Below are 18,549 nucleotides of genomic sequence, written 5' to 3' on the forward strand. Positions count from 1 at the left end.
AAGGAGGGGGGACAAAGGCAAACAGGATTTCAACCCAAAGCTGTCTGGCTCTATGAATAAAAGGTTAAAATCAGGCCTGGGCTAATAATGTAAACTTGCCTGGGAAAATGACCAGAGAATCTTATTTTCTTAGAATTATGAGGTGAAGATAGTTGTGGAGTGTTGTGTCTCTTTTGTTTGCTAGGTACAGCTACTCTTAGACCAGTGGGTGGAGGGGGAGCTATGAAGTGACATGCAGCCCTTCATCCTCTGTGACTAGAATGATATTAAATATCTGTGGGAAATCAAGGCAACAGCTTCTTTATGTCATGTGGCCCATACTGACATAGGATCTTGTCCTTACCAGATGTACCTGATTTGGATGAAGGGCACATGTGCATATTTCGGTTGCTTCTGGGCCATCCAATGACATAAAGATTTCATGCCAGCAGATTTCCTGCCTTCTATCCCTGTATACAGCTAAGTAAATGTAGTATTAGATTAAATTTTATTACATCTGTGAATATAATTACCAGTTTGATCCCCTCACAAAGTGACACTGCAAGCTACAATGACCATTATATCCTACCATTAAAAGTCATGTATCTGGGGCAGCCCTGGTGGCTTAGCGGTTTGGCGCCACCTTCAGCCCAGGGCGTGATCCTGGAGACCCCAGATCAAGTCCCACGTTGGGTTCCTTGCATGGAGCCTGCTTCTCCCTCTGCCTGTCTCTCTCTGTCTCTCTCTGTCTCTCTAATGAATAAATAAAATCTAAAAAAATAAGTCATATATCTGGCTGAAATACAGGCTGTTTAGTGAAACTCATCCTAGGTAAATGGCTTTGATTAAAGCTAACCTATTTGTGGTATTAACATCAAAGATTATGAAGTTAACTAAAGCCATTTGCTTCTTATAAATAGATTTATAGGATCACAAACTTTATTCTGCAAAAAAGAATTATTTTACTGCCATTTAAATTTCTTTTCTTTCATTATCCTTTAGTTAATATTGAAAATTCCTCTGGAATAAGAGGCTTTATCGGCTTTATCAGCTGCGCCAGTGAAAGAAATATGTACTTGTTGGAAAAGGGATCATCAAAGCCCTGATGACAAGGCACAATGATATTAGTTGGGATCAAAGTGAGAAAGGAAGAGAAAAAAGGAAAAACAGAAGGATGAAGAGTCAAGGACCACCTCTGCACAGAGGCGGTCCTCGATGACACTTTGGTGGCATCGTGCTTCAGAGAGAGCACCATTCCATCACAAACACGTCTGTGAAGTAATAAACAGAAGAAGGGATGGATAGAGAAAGAGAGAGCTGTGCCGACAGGAGATAAGACAAGTCCCTTAATCCTAAAGAAAAGGTTTTGGTAGCCAGTCTTATATGACATCAGGCTCTTTCTATTTTATCTGGTGGATGAGCCACTTCTCATTAACAACAGGACTGTTACCAATAAGCAATGCTCCAGTAAGTGAGGATTTGAACAGCAGCCTTAGTCATCTTTCCAGGAAGAAAATGCTAGAAGTCTGAACAAACTCTGGAACAAGAGATTCAGATTTTATCCTCTAAAAAGGTATATCTCATAGAAACAACTGTTCTATCACAGCTATTACTACTGTGGCTATATGATGGTTTCACCTGATGAGCTCTTAAAAATTGCTGGTGGCAGAGGCCCACCTGAGACAAATGAAATCAGAATATCTGCTCCAACCCCAGTGTTTTCATAAACCACCCCACAATATTTTATTGGGTACTCCTGTTGGAAATAACATGGACTCTGAAAAGAAATAAACCTGAATTTGATTCCAGCTAATCTATCTGTTCATGGTGTAATCTTGGGTTTAGGAAAGCTTCCTAAGACTCAGTTTTCCTATAAGGATTAAATGCTCTGGAATTATTGTGTAAAAAAAAAATAGGATAAAGTATGTGAGGGTCCTAGAAAATGGTTGCCCTACTTAAATTTTAGTTATATTTTAGCAAAAGGAACTTTACATATTTAAGTTTATATCACTGGTGATATATTAGAAAAATCCTTTTTAAGGGTTAACTGTGCTTCTATTTAAGGCAAGCTTATTCAGCAATATTGAAAAGGTAATTCACAAGAATGATGCTACAGAACAATTGATTATTTCTAAAAAGTAAAAACCCTGGGTTTCAACCACCATATTATATTTTAATAATATATAACATTCCTAAACACTTAACACTATAACAGTTTGCTCATCTCTCAAGTAGACCCACATATGACCCACATATTTGCCATAAGACAATAAATCTAAGAGTATATTATTAGTTTATTAGTTTAATTATTTTTAAGTATAATCACAAGACTAACCCCACAAATTTTCCATAAAACAATAAATCTAAGAGTATATTATTAGTTTAATTATTTTTAAGTATAATCACAAGACTACTATGAAGCTCCTTGTCTCTTTCACAAGGATAACCATCCTGTTATGAGAATTAAATGGAATTCAATATTATTTCACCTAAGTATTTTTCTAAACTATTTTAGAATAGTATAGAAATGTATTTTGTAAATGTATTTTCTGTTTAAACATATTTTCTAATACATTTTCATCTTATATTTCATATTCCAGCTATTAAATGGCCCATGAATGTCTATATAGGGAAATTACTTAACTGGGAAATATATAGATCAACCTGATAATCTCTTTCCCTAATACTGAGTTTTAAGGCTTTCAGATACTTATCTGCAAGTTCTGTGATATCTTCTATGATTTTTTATCAAACACAGTTAATTCTACTTTGAAGACAGTGAAATGAATCAAAATGTTCCAGCTATAAGTAACATATGCTTTACTTTCAAACACTATTACTGATTTAATAGAAACCTCAAAAATTTTGAAACTCTTTATGCCATTTTATCATTTTCTGTCATTAAATATTTAAAATGCTTTTTTTTATAAATTAATTTTTATTGGTGTTCAATTTACCAACATACAGAATAACACCCAGTGCTCATCCCGTCAAGTGTACCCCTCAGTGCCCGTCACCCATTCACCCCCACCCCCCACCCTCCTCCCCCTCCACCACCCCTAGTTCATTTCCCAGAGTTAGAAGTCTTTATGTTCTGTCTCCCTTTCTGATATTTCCCACACATTTCTTCTCCCTTCCCTTATATTCCCTTTCGCTATTATTCATATTCCCCAAATGAATGAGAACATACACTGTTTGTCCTTCTCCGGTTACTGTGGCCAAGTTCAAAAAGGGTGTTGCCTGAGTTCTCCTCTGGGATTTTGATGGAATCTTGTCTCACATTTAGATCTTTCATCTATTTTGAGTTTATCTTTGTGTATGGTGCAAGAGAGTGGTCCAGTTTCATTCTTCTGCATGTGGATGTCCAATTTTCCCAGCACCATTTATTGAAGAGAGTGTCTTTCTTCCAGTGGATCGTCTTTCCTCCTTTATCGTATATTAGTTGAGCATAAAGTTCAGGGTCCACTTCTGGGTTCTCTGTTCTGTTCCATTGATCTATATGTCTGTTTTTGTGCCAGTACCACACTGTCTTGATGAACACAGCTTTGTAGTACAACCTGAAATCTGGCACTGTGATGCCCCCAGATATGGTTTTCTTTTTTTAAAATTCCCCTGGCTGTTTGGGGTCTTTTCTGATTCCACACAAATCTTAAAATAATTTGTTCTAAGTCTCTGAAGAAAGTCCATGGTATTTTGATAGGGATTGCATTATACGTGTAAATTGCCCTGGGTAACATTGACATTTTCACAATATTAATTCTGCCAATCCATGAGCATGGAATATTTTTCCATCTCTTTGTGTCTTCCTCAATTTCTTTCAGAAGTGTTCTGTAGTTTTTAGGGTATATTTTGAGAACCATTTGAATGGTAAATGGTTCTCCAACCTTTTATTTTCAGGTTGTAGGTGTCCTTCTGTCTAAAATGAGTCTCTTGTAGACAGCAAATAGATGTGTCCTGTTTTTTTATCCAGTCTGAAACTCTGCGCCTTTTGATGGGGTCATTAAGCCCATTCCCGTTCAGAGTTACTTGAACTTCTTCTTAAAGGGGAGTTTTAAGAGTCCCCCTTAAAATTTCTTGCAGAGCTGGTTTGGAGGTCACATATTCTTTCAGTTCCTGCCTGTCTTGGAAGCTCTTTATCTCTCCTTCCATTTTGAATGAGAGCCTTGCTGGATAAAGTATTCTTGGTTGCATGTTCTTCTCATTTAGGACCCTGAATATATCCTGCCAGCCCTTTCTGGCCTGCCACGTCTCTGTGGAGAGGTCTGCTGTTACCCTAATATTCCTCCCCATGAAAGTCAGGGACTTCTTGTCTCTTGTTGCTTTAAGGATCTTCTCTTTATCTTTGGAATTTGCAAGCTTCACTATTAGATGTCGAGGTGTTGAACGGTTTTTATTGATTTTAGGGGTGGATCTCTCTATTTCCTGGATCTGAATGCCTGTTTCCCTTCCCAGATTGGGAAAGTTTTCAGCTAGGATTTGTTCAAATACATATTCTGGCCCTCTGTCCCTTTCGGCGCCCTCGGGAACCCCAATTAAACGTAGGTTTTTCTTCCTCAGACTGTCATTTATTTGCCTTAATCTGTCTTCATGGTCCCTTAATTGATTGTCTCTTTTTTCCTCAGTTTCCCTCTTTGCCATTGTCTTCTATGTCACTCACTTGTTCTTCCACCTCGTTAACCCTCGTCGTTAGGACTTCTAGTTTGGATTGCATCTCATTCAGTTGATTTTTAATTTCTGCCTGATTGGATCTAAATTCTGCAGTCATGAAGTCTCCTGAGTCCTTAATGCTTTTTTCTAGAGCCACCAGTAGCTGTATAATGGTGCTTCTGAATTGGCTTTCTGACATTGAAGTGTAATCCAGATTTTGTAACTCTGTGGGAGCGAGGGCTGTTTCTGATTCTTTCTTTTGAGGTGAGGTTTTCCTTCTAGTCATTTTGCTCAGTGCAGAGTGGCCAAAAACAAGTTGTATTGGAACACGGGGAGTATCACTGGTCCCTCTAGCTGGTCTTCTGGGGGAGGGGCCTGCTGTGCTGATTTTCAGGTGTTAGCACTTGGGGGAGCTGCTCTGCCCCTGCCTGCTGCAGGGCTCAGCGGGGGTTGTTTACCCCGTGGGGCCCAGGAGGAACAGCAGCAGTTGCTATGGCAACTCTGGAAGCCTGGATTCAGCCTCCGCAGGAACTACGGGGCTCGGGGCTCTCGGTTCTCCGTCCGCAGGGCCTGGAGGCTCCGGGGCGGGGCCGCTGATCTGCTCAGCTCGGGGCAGGAGCGTCCTCGCTGTCCTGGGCCCTCCGGCCTCTGCCTGTCCCGGGGGAGGCCGGATCCTGGGCTGTGTCCCGGCGCCCTGTGCTCCGGGGCCTGCGCTGTTGGATTCGCGCTCCCGCCCCGCAGCCCCCTCCGCGGAGCCGCCGCCCGAGCCCCTCCGAGCTGCTCCGGTCGGTCCCGCCGTGCGCGCTGCAGCCCTTAGGGAGCTCGGCGCACTCTCCTGCGCTCGCAGGTGTCTGTTAGTGTCCCCGGGAGCCCGAGGGCATCCCCGCCCTCCTGGGTCCTGCTCCAACTCCCTGCGAGCCCCTTTCCGCCCGCCCGGGAAGGTTGGTGCAGCTCCTGCTCCTCCGGGACGGGGCTCTCCTGTCCTGGGGACACTCGCCCCGGCCTCAGCCCGGCTCCTCGCGGGGCCCCTCCCCCTCGGAGGCCTTTTGTTTCTTTATTTCTCTTTCCCCGTCTTCCTACCTTGATAGAAGCGCGAACTCTTCTCACTGTAGCATTCCAGCTGGTCTCTCTTTAGATCTCAGGCCGAATTCGTAGATTTTCAGGATGATTTGAAGGTTATCTAGGTATTTTGGTGGGGACAGGTGATTTGGGGACCCTGCTCTTCCGCCATCTTGCCCCTCCCTCTCTATTTAAAATGCTTTTGATTAAGGCTACAATCCTCTGTGACACATAAGAAACACAGATATCAACTATGGAACACTTACTAATATCTCATTTAATACTTCATAGCTGAGTTCGATTAAAATCAGTATCAAAGGCACAACAAATTATTTTTCTAATATATTTTCCTTAACAGTCTAATGGACTCCTAGCAATGTTATACCTAGGGATACCATTCACAAAATATCTATTGTAGGTCATTCAGCACTGGAATGTGGAGGATGCATTTCCCAACTGTTTAAACAATTTATAGATGTCCTATCAGTCATTCAACATAATTTATTGTGACTATATAGGCCTAACATGTTATGTTTCCCCCACTTAGATAGAAAACATCCTGGTAAAATAACTGAAAAGAAATTCCCAGTTATCTAGGCACGGATTATACTCAAATGCTTCTGAACAAATTTGGTATAGAAACTCATACACACGGGATCCCTTGGTAGCTCGGTGGTTTTAGCGCCTGCCTTCAGCCCAGGGCGTGATCCTGGAGTCCCCAGATCATGTCCCACGTCGGGCTCCCTGCATGGGGCCTGCTTCTCCCTCTGCCTGTGTCTCTGCCTCTCTCTCTCTCTGTCTCTCATGAATAAATAAATAAAAATCTTTGGAAAAAAAAAACTCATACACAGTGCAAATATTAAATCACATGTTAGATTATACTTCATTATTTAAATTCACAATCAAGTGAGAAACTACATTACTTAACTATAACCATGAATAATATTCATTTTCGCAAATCAGCTCCTACAAGAGATAAAAAATATAAATGGACTGTTTTCCATGGAGTGCAAATTGTGATAAAAGGACATGAAAGATTAGTACAAGATGCTAAATTATGGTATAAGGTTAAATTCAGGCCATGTACACACATAGATATCGTTCTTAATGTTTTGGAGGTTTCCCTGTTGTCTAAGTGGGTGAATTTGGGACAGTTATATCCAATTATTTCAGTCATCCAAATGACTGATATGAATCAACAAAATAAAAAGCACATCAATTTATTACTTATATGTCCTGAAAATATTAAGCGTTCTATGCTATCTGAAGTGAGAATAAGGTAGAAAAGAGTATATCAAAAAGAGACAATAAATTCACATTCTCTCTTTCTCTCTCTCTCTCTCTCTCTCTCTCTCTCTCTCTCTCTCTCTCTCCATGCCCTACTTCCCATTATGCCACTGTTAACTATTCAAGCTACTAGAAAATGTTAACATATTTGTTTTGGATTTCTGTTGTGACAAGCAATTTAAAGTTTTCCATCAGGAAATAAGAGATTCCAACAGTAATATCATAATGTTAATATAGTCACCTGTATCACAATGTTAATATAATCTCTATCCTCATTTTATGCTAATATATTTGTATACTATTATTGATAACCTTTTACCGACATAGAAAGTTTTCATTTACTTATTTTGCTATGTATTACTCTGATATACAAAGTACTGCCTCATTGTCCCTTAAAGATTTTTTCTACAGTAGCAGTGATAAAACTAAGGATGCCTCCAGATACTCTTGTAAAATTATCTTCAACTCAAACATATTAAAGTATATTAAAGTGGAACTGGATAGTCAAGGCTAGTTATGCAATGTGTCTGCCCATGGAAAAGACAAGTTGTTAAAAAAAATGTGATTCAGGGTAAAACCTAAAAATAGTCAAGGATATCCTAATAAGTAGCCTTAGTCTCATGATATGCAGGCTAGAAATATGTTAATCACATTTCTGTGGACTTCTGCATCAGCCTTCAGGTTTGCTAAAGCCTCATTAGATATCGATGTTGATCTCTGTTCTAAACAATGCTAATGAAAGTATATATTTAAATTATTCAACAGTGTTTCCCAAATTCCTTTGCTAAAAGGTTGTGCTCAATATACATTAAGTAAACGAGACGGCAACACTAAATTTACTAATGTACCCCATTCCTTTGCTAATACAGCACCATCTCTAATTTGCTCATTTCAAATGCAATCCATTGAAGTTCAAAATTAAAGAAATATTTTCATTATTATTACATTTAACAACTATTAAATGATATAATTTGGTTTTAATGATCAAATTTTAATGTTTCTTTAAAAAAGAAATCCTGGAAAAAGTGGTCTCCTGCTGACATAATAAGAACATTATTTTGCTATTATCATATCTGCATAAGCAGATGATGATACTTTCCATTTTCTGTAACAGAATAACTAGACTAAAAAATGTTCTTCCGGGGATCCCTGGGTGGCGCAGCGGTTTGGCGCCTGCCTTTGGCCCAGGGCGCGATCCTGGAGACCCGGGATCGAATCCCACATCGGGCTCCCGGTGCATGGAGCCTGCTTCTCCCTCTGCCTGTGTCTCTGCCTCTCTGTCTCTCTCTCTCTGTGTGACTATCATGAATAAATAAATAAAATCTTTAAAAAAAAAAATGTTCTTCCAAGAAACTCAGGATTTAGTTTTAGATAGTAACAACCTACAGTATTTCTGCCAGAAATAATGATATAAATCAATTTTAAAAGGGGGGGTGGGGCAAAAATACCACATATTTTGCCCAGGTTACTTTGTCATCAAAAAGGTAATGACCAATTTTTATTCCCATGTACTACTAAAATATTTTCTTTAATATATGGAAAAAGAACATTTTACACTGAAGAGAGTTTGGTTCTAAAGAATCTGAGATACTTAAAATAATTTCTAGTTTAAATCATATACATAGGGAACACCACTCTATTCCAATCTCATTACATTTTCTGGGGGAAAAAGGTATTCTATAGTGAGTCTTGGAAAAACAATCAGTACAAACGATATGAAATTAATATGTATGTCCATAAAAAAGTTCTAGTTATTTAAGTTAACAACATCCTTCTGAGGTAGTATGGTCTTACTCTTTCCATCTTAATGTAAACTACTTACTAATATTTCTTGTTGTTAGGCAATCAAAATGTGATTGTTGGAACCAAGATGAAAGAAAAAAAACACTGCTTGCTCAAACAACTAATTCCCAAATAAGAGGCCTTAAAAGCATTCTTCTCTTTTATGGCAAATGCTACATATTTTCCCTTGAATTTTTTTAAAGGCTAACAAAACTGCATGGATACAAAGTTAAGTCTGAAATCATTCACTTCAAGAGTATAACTTTCCAAAAGGCAGATTGTATTCTTGGAAAAGTAGACTCTAAAAATAAAAACTGAAGAGTGATGCAGGGATTAGCCAAGCAGAAAATACAATGTGTCACCATCCTCACAAAGTTAAAATGAAGTAGATTAAAACCAAACTAATTGGTATGTAAATATCATTTTGAGGTTACAAATATTTCTCACAAGCCATAGTATTCTTCAAATTTGACTCTCACCATTCATTTTTTTTTCATTCTAAAGTTACCCTGGTAAATAAGTGAGGGCATTTCCACATCATATTGCATACCCCAAACAGAAATGATTAACAATGATATGCAAAAGATATCTAGAACCAACACAATTTTTATCCCCAATTTTTTTATTCCTTTATAAAGAACAACTTCACTTTGTTATTCCCATGAAAAAGCTGACAAAGCATTCTCTTAATGCAGAAAGTGCTGTGTGGATTGGCAAACAAACTAATTTCTTGAAATTCAGGGAAGCAAACAATAATTGTGGGTATATAAAACCCACAATGAAGTAGTAAGCATGTCTTATAGGGAAATCGTGACAGAAAGTAAATCGCCTGATTCACAATAGAATATATTTTGAAGGAGATAAACCTTTTATATCTACGAGCATAAAGGCATGTAAATTATTAAATAATTTTACCCTACTAGTACTTATTTTTGCATGTGTTAACATTTAAACACAGCAAAAACAGCTCCTGAAATTGCTTATGCTAATACTTACTGCTACTTATTTTAAAAGGCAATTCCTCTTAAAACCAAACCTCAGGCCTCAAAACACCAGTTAAAGCCAAACAAAGCATACCAAAGTCAATATATGCAAGACATGAAAACCTCCAAATTGTATTTCAATGACTTTTTAATTTATAAATCAACCCAATCAGCAAAGCACATATTTAAAATTCTAAAAATGTTTTTTGGCAGGTACTTCTTAGGCCAAATGTAACTTCAACCTCCCCCCCCCAAAAAAATAAAAATCTCTCCAAACATTAAGCGAAATGTTTTATTAATCTCCTAAAAAGCATATTAGATATGAAATGAAAATTGCTTTGGAGAATAGCTGACATCATCGTGCATAAGCTAAAGGACCAATATCTGGTTAAATAAAAATATGAACATCTCAAACGTAATTACCATACAGGGCATGAAAGAAGTCCATGAATCTCCCATGTTAGATACATTGAAGAGATAAACTCTTAGAAATGCTATTCTGTCTTTTGTGACTAATGAATCTGTAAATAAAAATCCTCATGATTTAGTTAATATTTTTTCCTTCAATTATCATTGATATCATCTCTAGAAAGATTCTGAACAATTTCTAGATGCATATTTGGGTATTTCCCTAACACACCAGCAGAAATAGACACATACCTAAAAATATAACATAAGATTTATGTTGAATCTTCATCCTACTGACAGCCATAAATAAACCATAATAAACCATTTTAGGAGACAGAATGCTCTTTGAATTGGAAGGGAGCCCATGAACAGAAAGAGTTTTCGGATAGAAGACTTTATTGGCAAAATGAAACCATAACCAGTGGTTTGCTCTCTATTAATCAGCTTGTATTTCATATCATTTTTGGTTGACTCTGAATTGTTGTTTGAGAGATTATAATGGTAGACAAGATGTACATTTCAACATATACTTTCCATTTGGGAAAATTGGAAAATTTATGCTATAAAACACATCATTCACGTAACTGCCCTTTTCTGATTACAGGCTTACCAATCTACTTTCTGATTATGATGTGGACACCTATTTGGTGTCCTATTTCACTGATTCAAAGGAAGATTTAAGATCAAAGGCCATTTTATTACTTAACAAGAAAAAAAGTCTATTTCAAACCTACTCAAACCTACTCTTACTATTTTATGGACAGGGCACACACAAGCATAACCAGAGCATATATCCTAGATATTGGGACCTGGTTACCATATAGGAGTTTCATGAAAAACAAAACATTTATTAACAGGCTTATCCTTCAAATCCATACACTGTAGCTCTTATCCTTAGGGGTTCGAGTTCATATTTTCATTACTTCTGCCTTTCTCTACCTTGCTGGAGTATAAAAGAACATGAAAATCAGTATGGGAGTCAATAGTGAGGTAACCCTCCCCCATCCTGCAAAACAAGAAAATATGATTGATACAATCTCTTCCTTAGAGCTAAACCAGGGCAGGAGAGATGCTAATCATCTATTGAAGCAACACAGAGAATTTACAGGAGTCAGTGCTAAATTATGCATTATTTAAAGCAGAAGAAGCATTTCTAATGAACTTAATCTGATTTCAACTCACAAACACATTTGTGCTATTATAATTTTCCTTCCCAAGTACATGTGCCTACCAAGAGCAATGTATCACTCAATTACATGAGAGTATTCTGGTTCTTGTCATAGTTAAATATCTCATTTAAAATGACTAAATTTTTATTTTGATTGATATATTTTCTTTTGAATTTAAAATCACACACACACCTCCATCGCCATCACATGGATCTGCTGTCAATAAGATGAGGTAATGAGGTCTGCAATACAGAGGATTGGATTCTACTTAACAACAAATTCATCAGTGAAAGAATATCCCCTGAGTTATTTCTGAGCGTTTCCTGATGAGACCTATTACCACCACTTGATCTCCTTAGTTGGAACTGATTCAATATTCCAAAGACCATTTAATTCTGTAACCCTACCCAAATATCAGCTCCACTGACACTGCTTCTCCAAATTCTGGTTTTAGAGTATGGTAAAACCTCAAGAAAGTGAGAAGAGAGTCTGCAATTTCAAACAAGTTGGCAAACAAAAAAAGTACCTCATAGGCTAGAAGAAAAGCAGAGGTCAAGAATCATTATCCCTCTAATCCATGCATCTGGAAAGTATGACTATGTAGCAACAGAAATAATGATGAAATTTACTTAAGCATAATATAATAAAAATATAAATACAGAGCTGCCTGTCAACTGAAGGAGAAAATGAATAACCATTCAATGGAGGATTTCCCCCAGAGTGACAAATTATAACAGAAGCAGAGCCAGGAATAGATTTCCTGATTTCAACAGTAAACCATGTTGCCTTTTATAGAATATATGAATGAAATTGGCAAGAGTAGCTAATTAATTATAGCTGATTAGTCTATCAAATCTCTTGGTAGAATAAGCAAAACATGAACTTTTTTTTAACTGTTTGGAGTCAATGTACTTCAAATGTAGCATGCTTCATCCATGAGGCATATACAATTCTAAAGGCTTAAAACTTTTTCTCAAGTTTTACACTTTAGTTTTAGATAATAGTATTTTGAGAACTAAATCCATATAGGACAATTTATAATACACTGCAAGAAGACAGATCATTTTAAATACATCCAGGATATAGTAAAACATATAATGCATAGTTTCTCTTTCATGCTTAGTTTGTAGAAATGTTAAGTCTGAGATTATAAATATTAAACTATACTAAAAACTATGGTAGTCCAGAAATGTACCAACCTTCAGGATCAAGCAGTTTCTCTATGCCTAATTGATATTTGGCAATGTCGAATGCATGTTCCAGGCGTTGTGTGGCTGACTGCTGGCAAACCACACTATTCCAATCAAACAGGTCTGGCCTGAAACACACACACATAAAAATAAATATAAATCAATTTACAATATTTCACAAGATTCACTTCATTTCTGATTTTTAATTGACAACCCATGCCCATCATCCTTAAGAGTGTTACTCTTTATTACCCCTCAATAATACTTTTCATTTAACAAGTCACAATTTTACTTGAAAATCCTGAAGAAAACAAAGGAGAATTTATTCTACCTTGCCAAGCAACAAAAAATATATTGATGTCATCCAGTCTCAGAAATTTGAATGCCAGCCATTTACTGGTAAGTTCCAATTTTATAAGCCTGGCCCAGACTTCTTCCCTAAACTCCAGACTCTAGATTCATCTGTTTATTCAGTATCCCCACTTACAGTCATAATTAGCCTCAGGTGTCCAAAACCAAGCTTCTGGTATTCATCCCCATCACACTCCCCCAACCCAACTACTTTTCTTTTACTTCTCCTTTCCTCAATAATCAAGGACAAGCTTAAACTTGCAGTGGCTCAGACAGAAATCTTGGAGTCTAATTTGCTGACTCTTACTCTTATACAACACTTAGTTGGAAATATATCCAGAATTTGACCACTTCTCACTATCCTTGCTGCCATCACCTCAATCTAAACCACCGTTTTATCTTGCATGGAGTATTTATTGTATTAACTTTCCAACCGCTCCCCCCTTTGCCCTTGTTAATCTATTCTAAGCAAAGCTCTCAGAGTGATCTGTTAAAATGTTTCATCATAAACTTCTCAAATCTCTCTTATTGGGGAGTAAAATTCATTGATTTACCTGTGACCTACAAGGCCCAACATCTACTGGCTCCGGGTTAACACTCTGATTATTTCTTGTCTCTCTTCTCATATTCAAACAGGCCTAGGTAGCTTCTGTATTTGCATGTGCTGCTCCTGCCTAGAATTCTCTTAACCCAGACACTGACATGGCTCACTCCTCTACTTCCTTTGTGTCTTTTCTCAAAAGCCACATTATTGGTGAGGCCTTCCCTGCCCTCTCCCCACCTAAAATTGCACACTCCCAAATCAAACTCACACATACTCATTCCTTATTCCTTTCTCTCTCATCACCACTTACTACTATTTAATATTTTATATAATTAATTAATCTTGTCTATTTATGTTTCCCCTGCTAGAATGTGGAATACACAATTTTTCCCCTACCAATTTCATTCACTTTTAGAAACCCAGTCTGACACATAGGAGCAGGTCTATAAATATTTGTTGATTAAATATTTGTTGACTCAATATATTTTGTTGACACACAACTAGACAATGGATGAGAACATACCATATGAATATCATTTCACTTGATTATTGAGAAAATACGAAGAAATGTAAGAGGGAGTTCTTATCCTATAGGGACTTAAAAACCTAATAAGGAAGAAACCACACACATCATAATAAGTTAAAACGAATTCTAAATGTGAAAAGTACACGTAGTAAGTTATAAGGTTTTCTAAAATCTGAAGAGGTCAAGAAATATTTTTTGAGGGTTAAGGGATTCTTAATTGGTGTTTGGGGTTTAGATTTAAGAACTTTTTGAGAAGAGAATTCTGAGTTGTGTGGATATTTAAAAAATCAAAGTTTTTACAGGAGAAAAAAGCAGAATGTGCTCAGTCAGACCTCATGGGCCTGGCTCCATTCAGAGATCATCAGTATCAAGAAGCAGCGGGAGAGTGTTAGGATGGGGAACTGGGATGAGTCTGTGAAAGGCACTGGCTGTTTAAGGAATTACAGTTTATCCCTACAACACTGGAAACCAGTGGTTCTTTGCCTTTTCTGGATCACAGATACCTTTGAGAATCTGATGAGCACTGTAAAACTTTCATCCATACACAAACCTGTCCATATCTTTACACATGATTTACATACAATTTTAGGACAATTGGGTCTGTCAATGGACTCCTGCTTAAGAACTCATGCTAAGGGAGGAAATTATAAGGACAGGCTTAGCTGCAATTTTCAAAAACCATTAACTGAAAATAAAGGTACAACTCACTCATTTAACTCTCATCGCCTTTTCTTTACTTGATGCTACCTGGATTAATTTACCAGAATTTTGTCTACTTCTTAGGAAGTCTAATGGGTCCTCTATACTCCAAGTTACCCTGGAGAGCAAAAAGTATTTTAGAACCTAAAATATGTATAAGTTGGGAGCAAACTCTAGTAGTGGAAAGACTATAAGAAATGAAAATTAAGTTCTAGACTATTTGGGGAAGTTTTAACTATACTATGCAACCTTTGCCCCACCTTCTTTTCTACATCTCTCAGCAATGGAAGTGGAAATTAATATAGGGGGAGAGTGTGGGAGACTAGCTTTCTCCCTTGTACTACAATCAACAAAGTTAAATGATTAGGATGAAAAAGAAGAGAGTGCTTCCTCATTCTAGCCCTTTCCCCTTCTCCTCTTGGCCATGAACTAATCACTAGGATGAAGAGCTATCTAAGTCATGTTATCTATTTGAGTTTCAGTGCTCTCTTTAAAAAAAAAAAAAAAAAAAAAAAAGGAAATGGGGGCCTCTGGGTGGCCGAGTCAGTTAAGCATCCGCCTTTGGCTCAGGTCATGACCCCAGAGTCTTGGTGTCAAGTCCCAGGTCAGGCTTCCTGTTCAGTGCGGAGTCTGCTGCTGCCTCTTCCTCTCACTCTCTCTGCTCCTCCCCTTCAGCTTGTGCTCTGCTCTCTCTGGTTCACTCTCTCTCTCAAATAAATAAATAAATAAAATATTAAAAAAACGAAGGAAATGTACTGAGTGGCCTTTAAGATCTCCTCTAGCATTAATGTTTTAAATCATTAAAATTCATCATTTGGGCAGCCTGGGTGGCTCAGTGGTTTAGCGCCACCTCCTGCCCAGGTTGTGATCCTAGAGACCCAGGATCGAGTCCCACGTCGGGCTCCCTGCATGAAGCCTGCTTCTCCTTCTGCCTGTGTCTCTGCCTCTATCTCTCTCTCTCTCTCTCATGAATAAATAAATAAAATCTTTAAAAAAATAATAAAATAAAATTCATCATTAATTAACATTTAAATGACTATGATTTCCAAACACATAAAGAATAGTAAGACTAACCAACAGCAAAAGAAAGCTATATACCTTCCTAGGTTAACCCAGACCTGAACCCATAAATAAGAATGTGCAACCAAAGTTCACCAGCCTTTTGAGGAAACAGACTAATTGAGTAAGACAATATAGCCTAGTAGATAAGCAGAGTCCTCTATAAATTCAAATCCTGGCTCTAAAAAAAAGAAAAAAAAAATCCTGGCTCTACCACATATTAGCCAAATGGTCTTAGGGAAATAATGCAACCTCTCTATGCTTCAGTTTCCCAATAGATGCAATGGGACTAATTATAGTATATATGTCATGAGAAACAGGTGGGATATTTTAATTAGAAGAGTGCCTATGAAATAACATTAACTTAATAAACATTAACTTCTATTACTTTGTTCAAAGATTAATTAGATTTCTGAAATAATAGTAATGCATTTTCAATTTATAGACTCATGCCAAAAACACCTAGAAGGTACATATATAAATGTTACAGATACTGTTGATGCAAGTATAATACTTATAAGACAGGAGGGTAGAGGGTGGGATGGCTGAAGAGGAGTGGGAGATACAGGTTTCCAGTAATGGAATGAATAAGTCACAGAAATAAAAAGCACAGCATAGGGAATGTAATCAATGATACTATAATAACATTGCATGCTGACACATGGCAGCTACACTTGTGGTGGGCATAGCATAGGGCATAGAGTTGTTGAATCCCTATGCTGCACATCTGAAACTAAGGTAACACTGTGTGTCAACCATACTCAAAAGAAATTCTTTTAAGAACATTATAATAACAAAATGGAAAGTGGAGAGGAAAGAAGAGGAAGAAGTGTGATAATTCTGTCATTTGTTATATCAGGTAGTCAACAGATCTTGTCTAAACTTGATGAGACAAGTTTAGAATACCACTTAAAGTAATGCAGGCAACAATTTTAAGAATGGAATGATTATATTATAGCAATCAAATTAGGAAATAGATGGGAAAAAGAGATGCACTTTACGGGCTTCACATCAAGGAGTAAATCCATCTACTGTCAGATATCAATTATTCAGGAAAGAAAAATACATAATTATGAAAACTATGGGAAAAAAACAAAAGAAGTTGCTGACACTTTTAGGAAGTAGAGGGAGTTGGGGGTCTTAAAGATATTCTGTTTTCTTTTTTTCCTTTGCAACCCCCTCTAACGTCTCCCTTTTTTCTAACCACATGCTATTATCTCTATGGTAATAAATTAAAATAAAGAATTGGGAAGAAAATTTAATTGTAACATTATACTTACTACAACTTATATGTATATTTTGAGTATTTGTAGACAATTATCATTTAGTTTTCCCACAAAAGTAGAATCTGGCTTCCATTTAACTGCCCTGTAGTCAACTTTGTGTTTTAATATAATACTTCTAATTTCATACATATTGAGATAAAATTTAGCCTTAAACAGATATAAAGCCATCAATATCCTAATCTTTGGCAAGGCTCTTTGTCAAACCCTATGCTCTATATTAAGTGCATGCCTTTGTTCTATATAGCTTAGTCTCTCACTTATTGAAATCAGAACACCTCATGACATTCCTAAGTGTACCAATGACAGTCACCTTGGAACAGAAAGTTCAACCTTTTTTTTCTTTAGGTAAACAATATGAACATCTGTCAAAGACAAAAAGAGGGAGATGATTCATTAAAGAGCATTATCGACTGTGAGAAACCTCTTGAAAACTAACCATGTTATATATGAAAAGGTAGTTACTGATGATTCATTCAATATGACAGGAGAGAATATATAAATGATATTTTGAGAAAGAAAGAGTAGGTCAGGGACAGACGGAGCAGGGCAATCTGGAAATGTTTATTGTATTACAAATATATTCAGAAATCACAAAATATAATATTAACAAACATAGTGTGTGAACATGCTGGCAGGACTGAAGTCTTCCACTTGAAAAGAATATGATAAAGAGCCAACAAGAACCACATAACCCGATCCTCAGTATTTCTGTTCATCTGCAAACATGTACATGAACAGCAAGATCAATATGTTCAGGCCCTTACTGTGAAGCATGTGGCTGCATAAATCAGTACTGACTTATAATGCAAAACGAATGCCTCTTATTCCTTCTCATCTGGCTGTATTGAAGCCGTGCAGTATTTTTCTTCGTGTCATACTTAGGAAAAACAACGTGTTAACACTGCTTAACATGCCAAATGAGTGTGAGTTTGCCTCCTTTTGAAAATCAGGTTGCTGAGTCACTCACCTGGAAACTCAGTCTGGATGGGGTTAATTAAATCCAGCTGGAGCAAGACACCTGACAAAGCTGCTTATTGAGAGTGCATTTGTTCTTAGATTGAGTTTTAGCATGAAGAAAATTTATATTCTGGACTTTTCTAAAAACAAGACCAGCATAGGGAAATGGGATCCTCCTCAAGAAAAGAAAGATCAAAGTGAGAAAAGATAAGCTGCATTGAAAATCAGGGCAGATGCAGTCCAGTGGTGTTTCAAACACAGTTAACAAGGCAATGTATCTGACCCTGGGGATTGGGCTGGTTAAAGAGATGGGTAACAGGAAAGCCAAAGAGATATCCCTTAGAGTGAATGTATTATACATACAATATATATTTATATATCATATATAATATACATGAATGTATTATATGGGCATACTTCCCATGTTGTTTTGCTTTTTCTTGAACAAGTAATTTACTAAGCTTCTTTTCTTTTACAAGAAAAAGCAAAACTATTTTGTTATCTTAGAAAATATAAGTGTATGGAATACAGTTAAGAACATTTGGTTCACTATATTACAATGAGTTCTTTTTATGAAGATCCACAGAACTCTCTTTCAGTGCTTTACAGCAATTGCTCTGCTG

General features: G+C 37.0%; 1 protein-coding gene across 6 annotated transcripts in view; it reads right to left on the reverse strand.

The window, feature by feature from the left end:
• Positions 1-18,549, reverse strand: part of DMD (dystrophin) — a 2,039,779-nt gene that overhangs the window by 1,616,714 nt on the left and 404,516 nt on the right. For all 6 annotated transcript variants that reach the window (XM_055339022.1, XM_055339018.1, XM_055339021.1 and 3 more), the window contains exon 7: positions 12,514-12,632. In XM_055339022.1, the coding sequence (XP_055194997.1) occupies positions 12,514-12,632 (119 nt within the window). The remainder of the gene's footprint in view (positions 1-12,513; positions 12,633-18,549) is intronic.

This window comes from Nyctereutes procyonoides, unplaced genomic scaffold, assembly GCF_905146905.1.
Source record: "Nyctereutes procyonoides isolate TBG_1078 unplaced genomic scaffold, NYPRO_anot_genome, whole genome shotgun sequence".
Taxonomy (NCBI): Eukaryota; Metazoa; Chordata; class Mammalia; order Carnivora; family Canidae; genus Nyctereutes; species Nyctereutes procyonoides.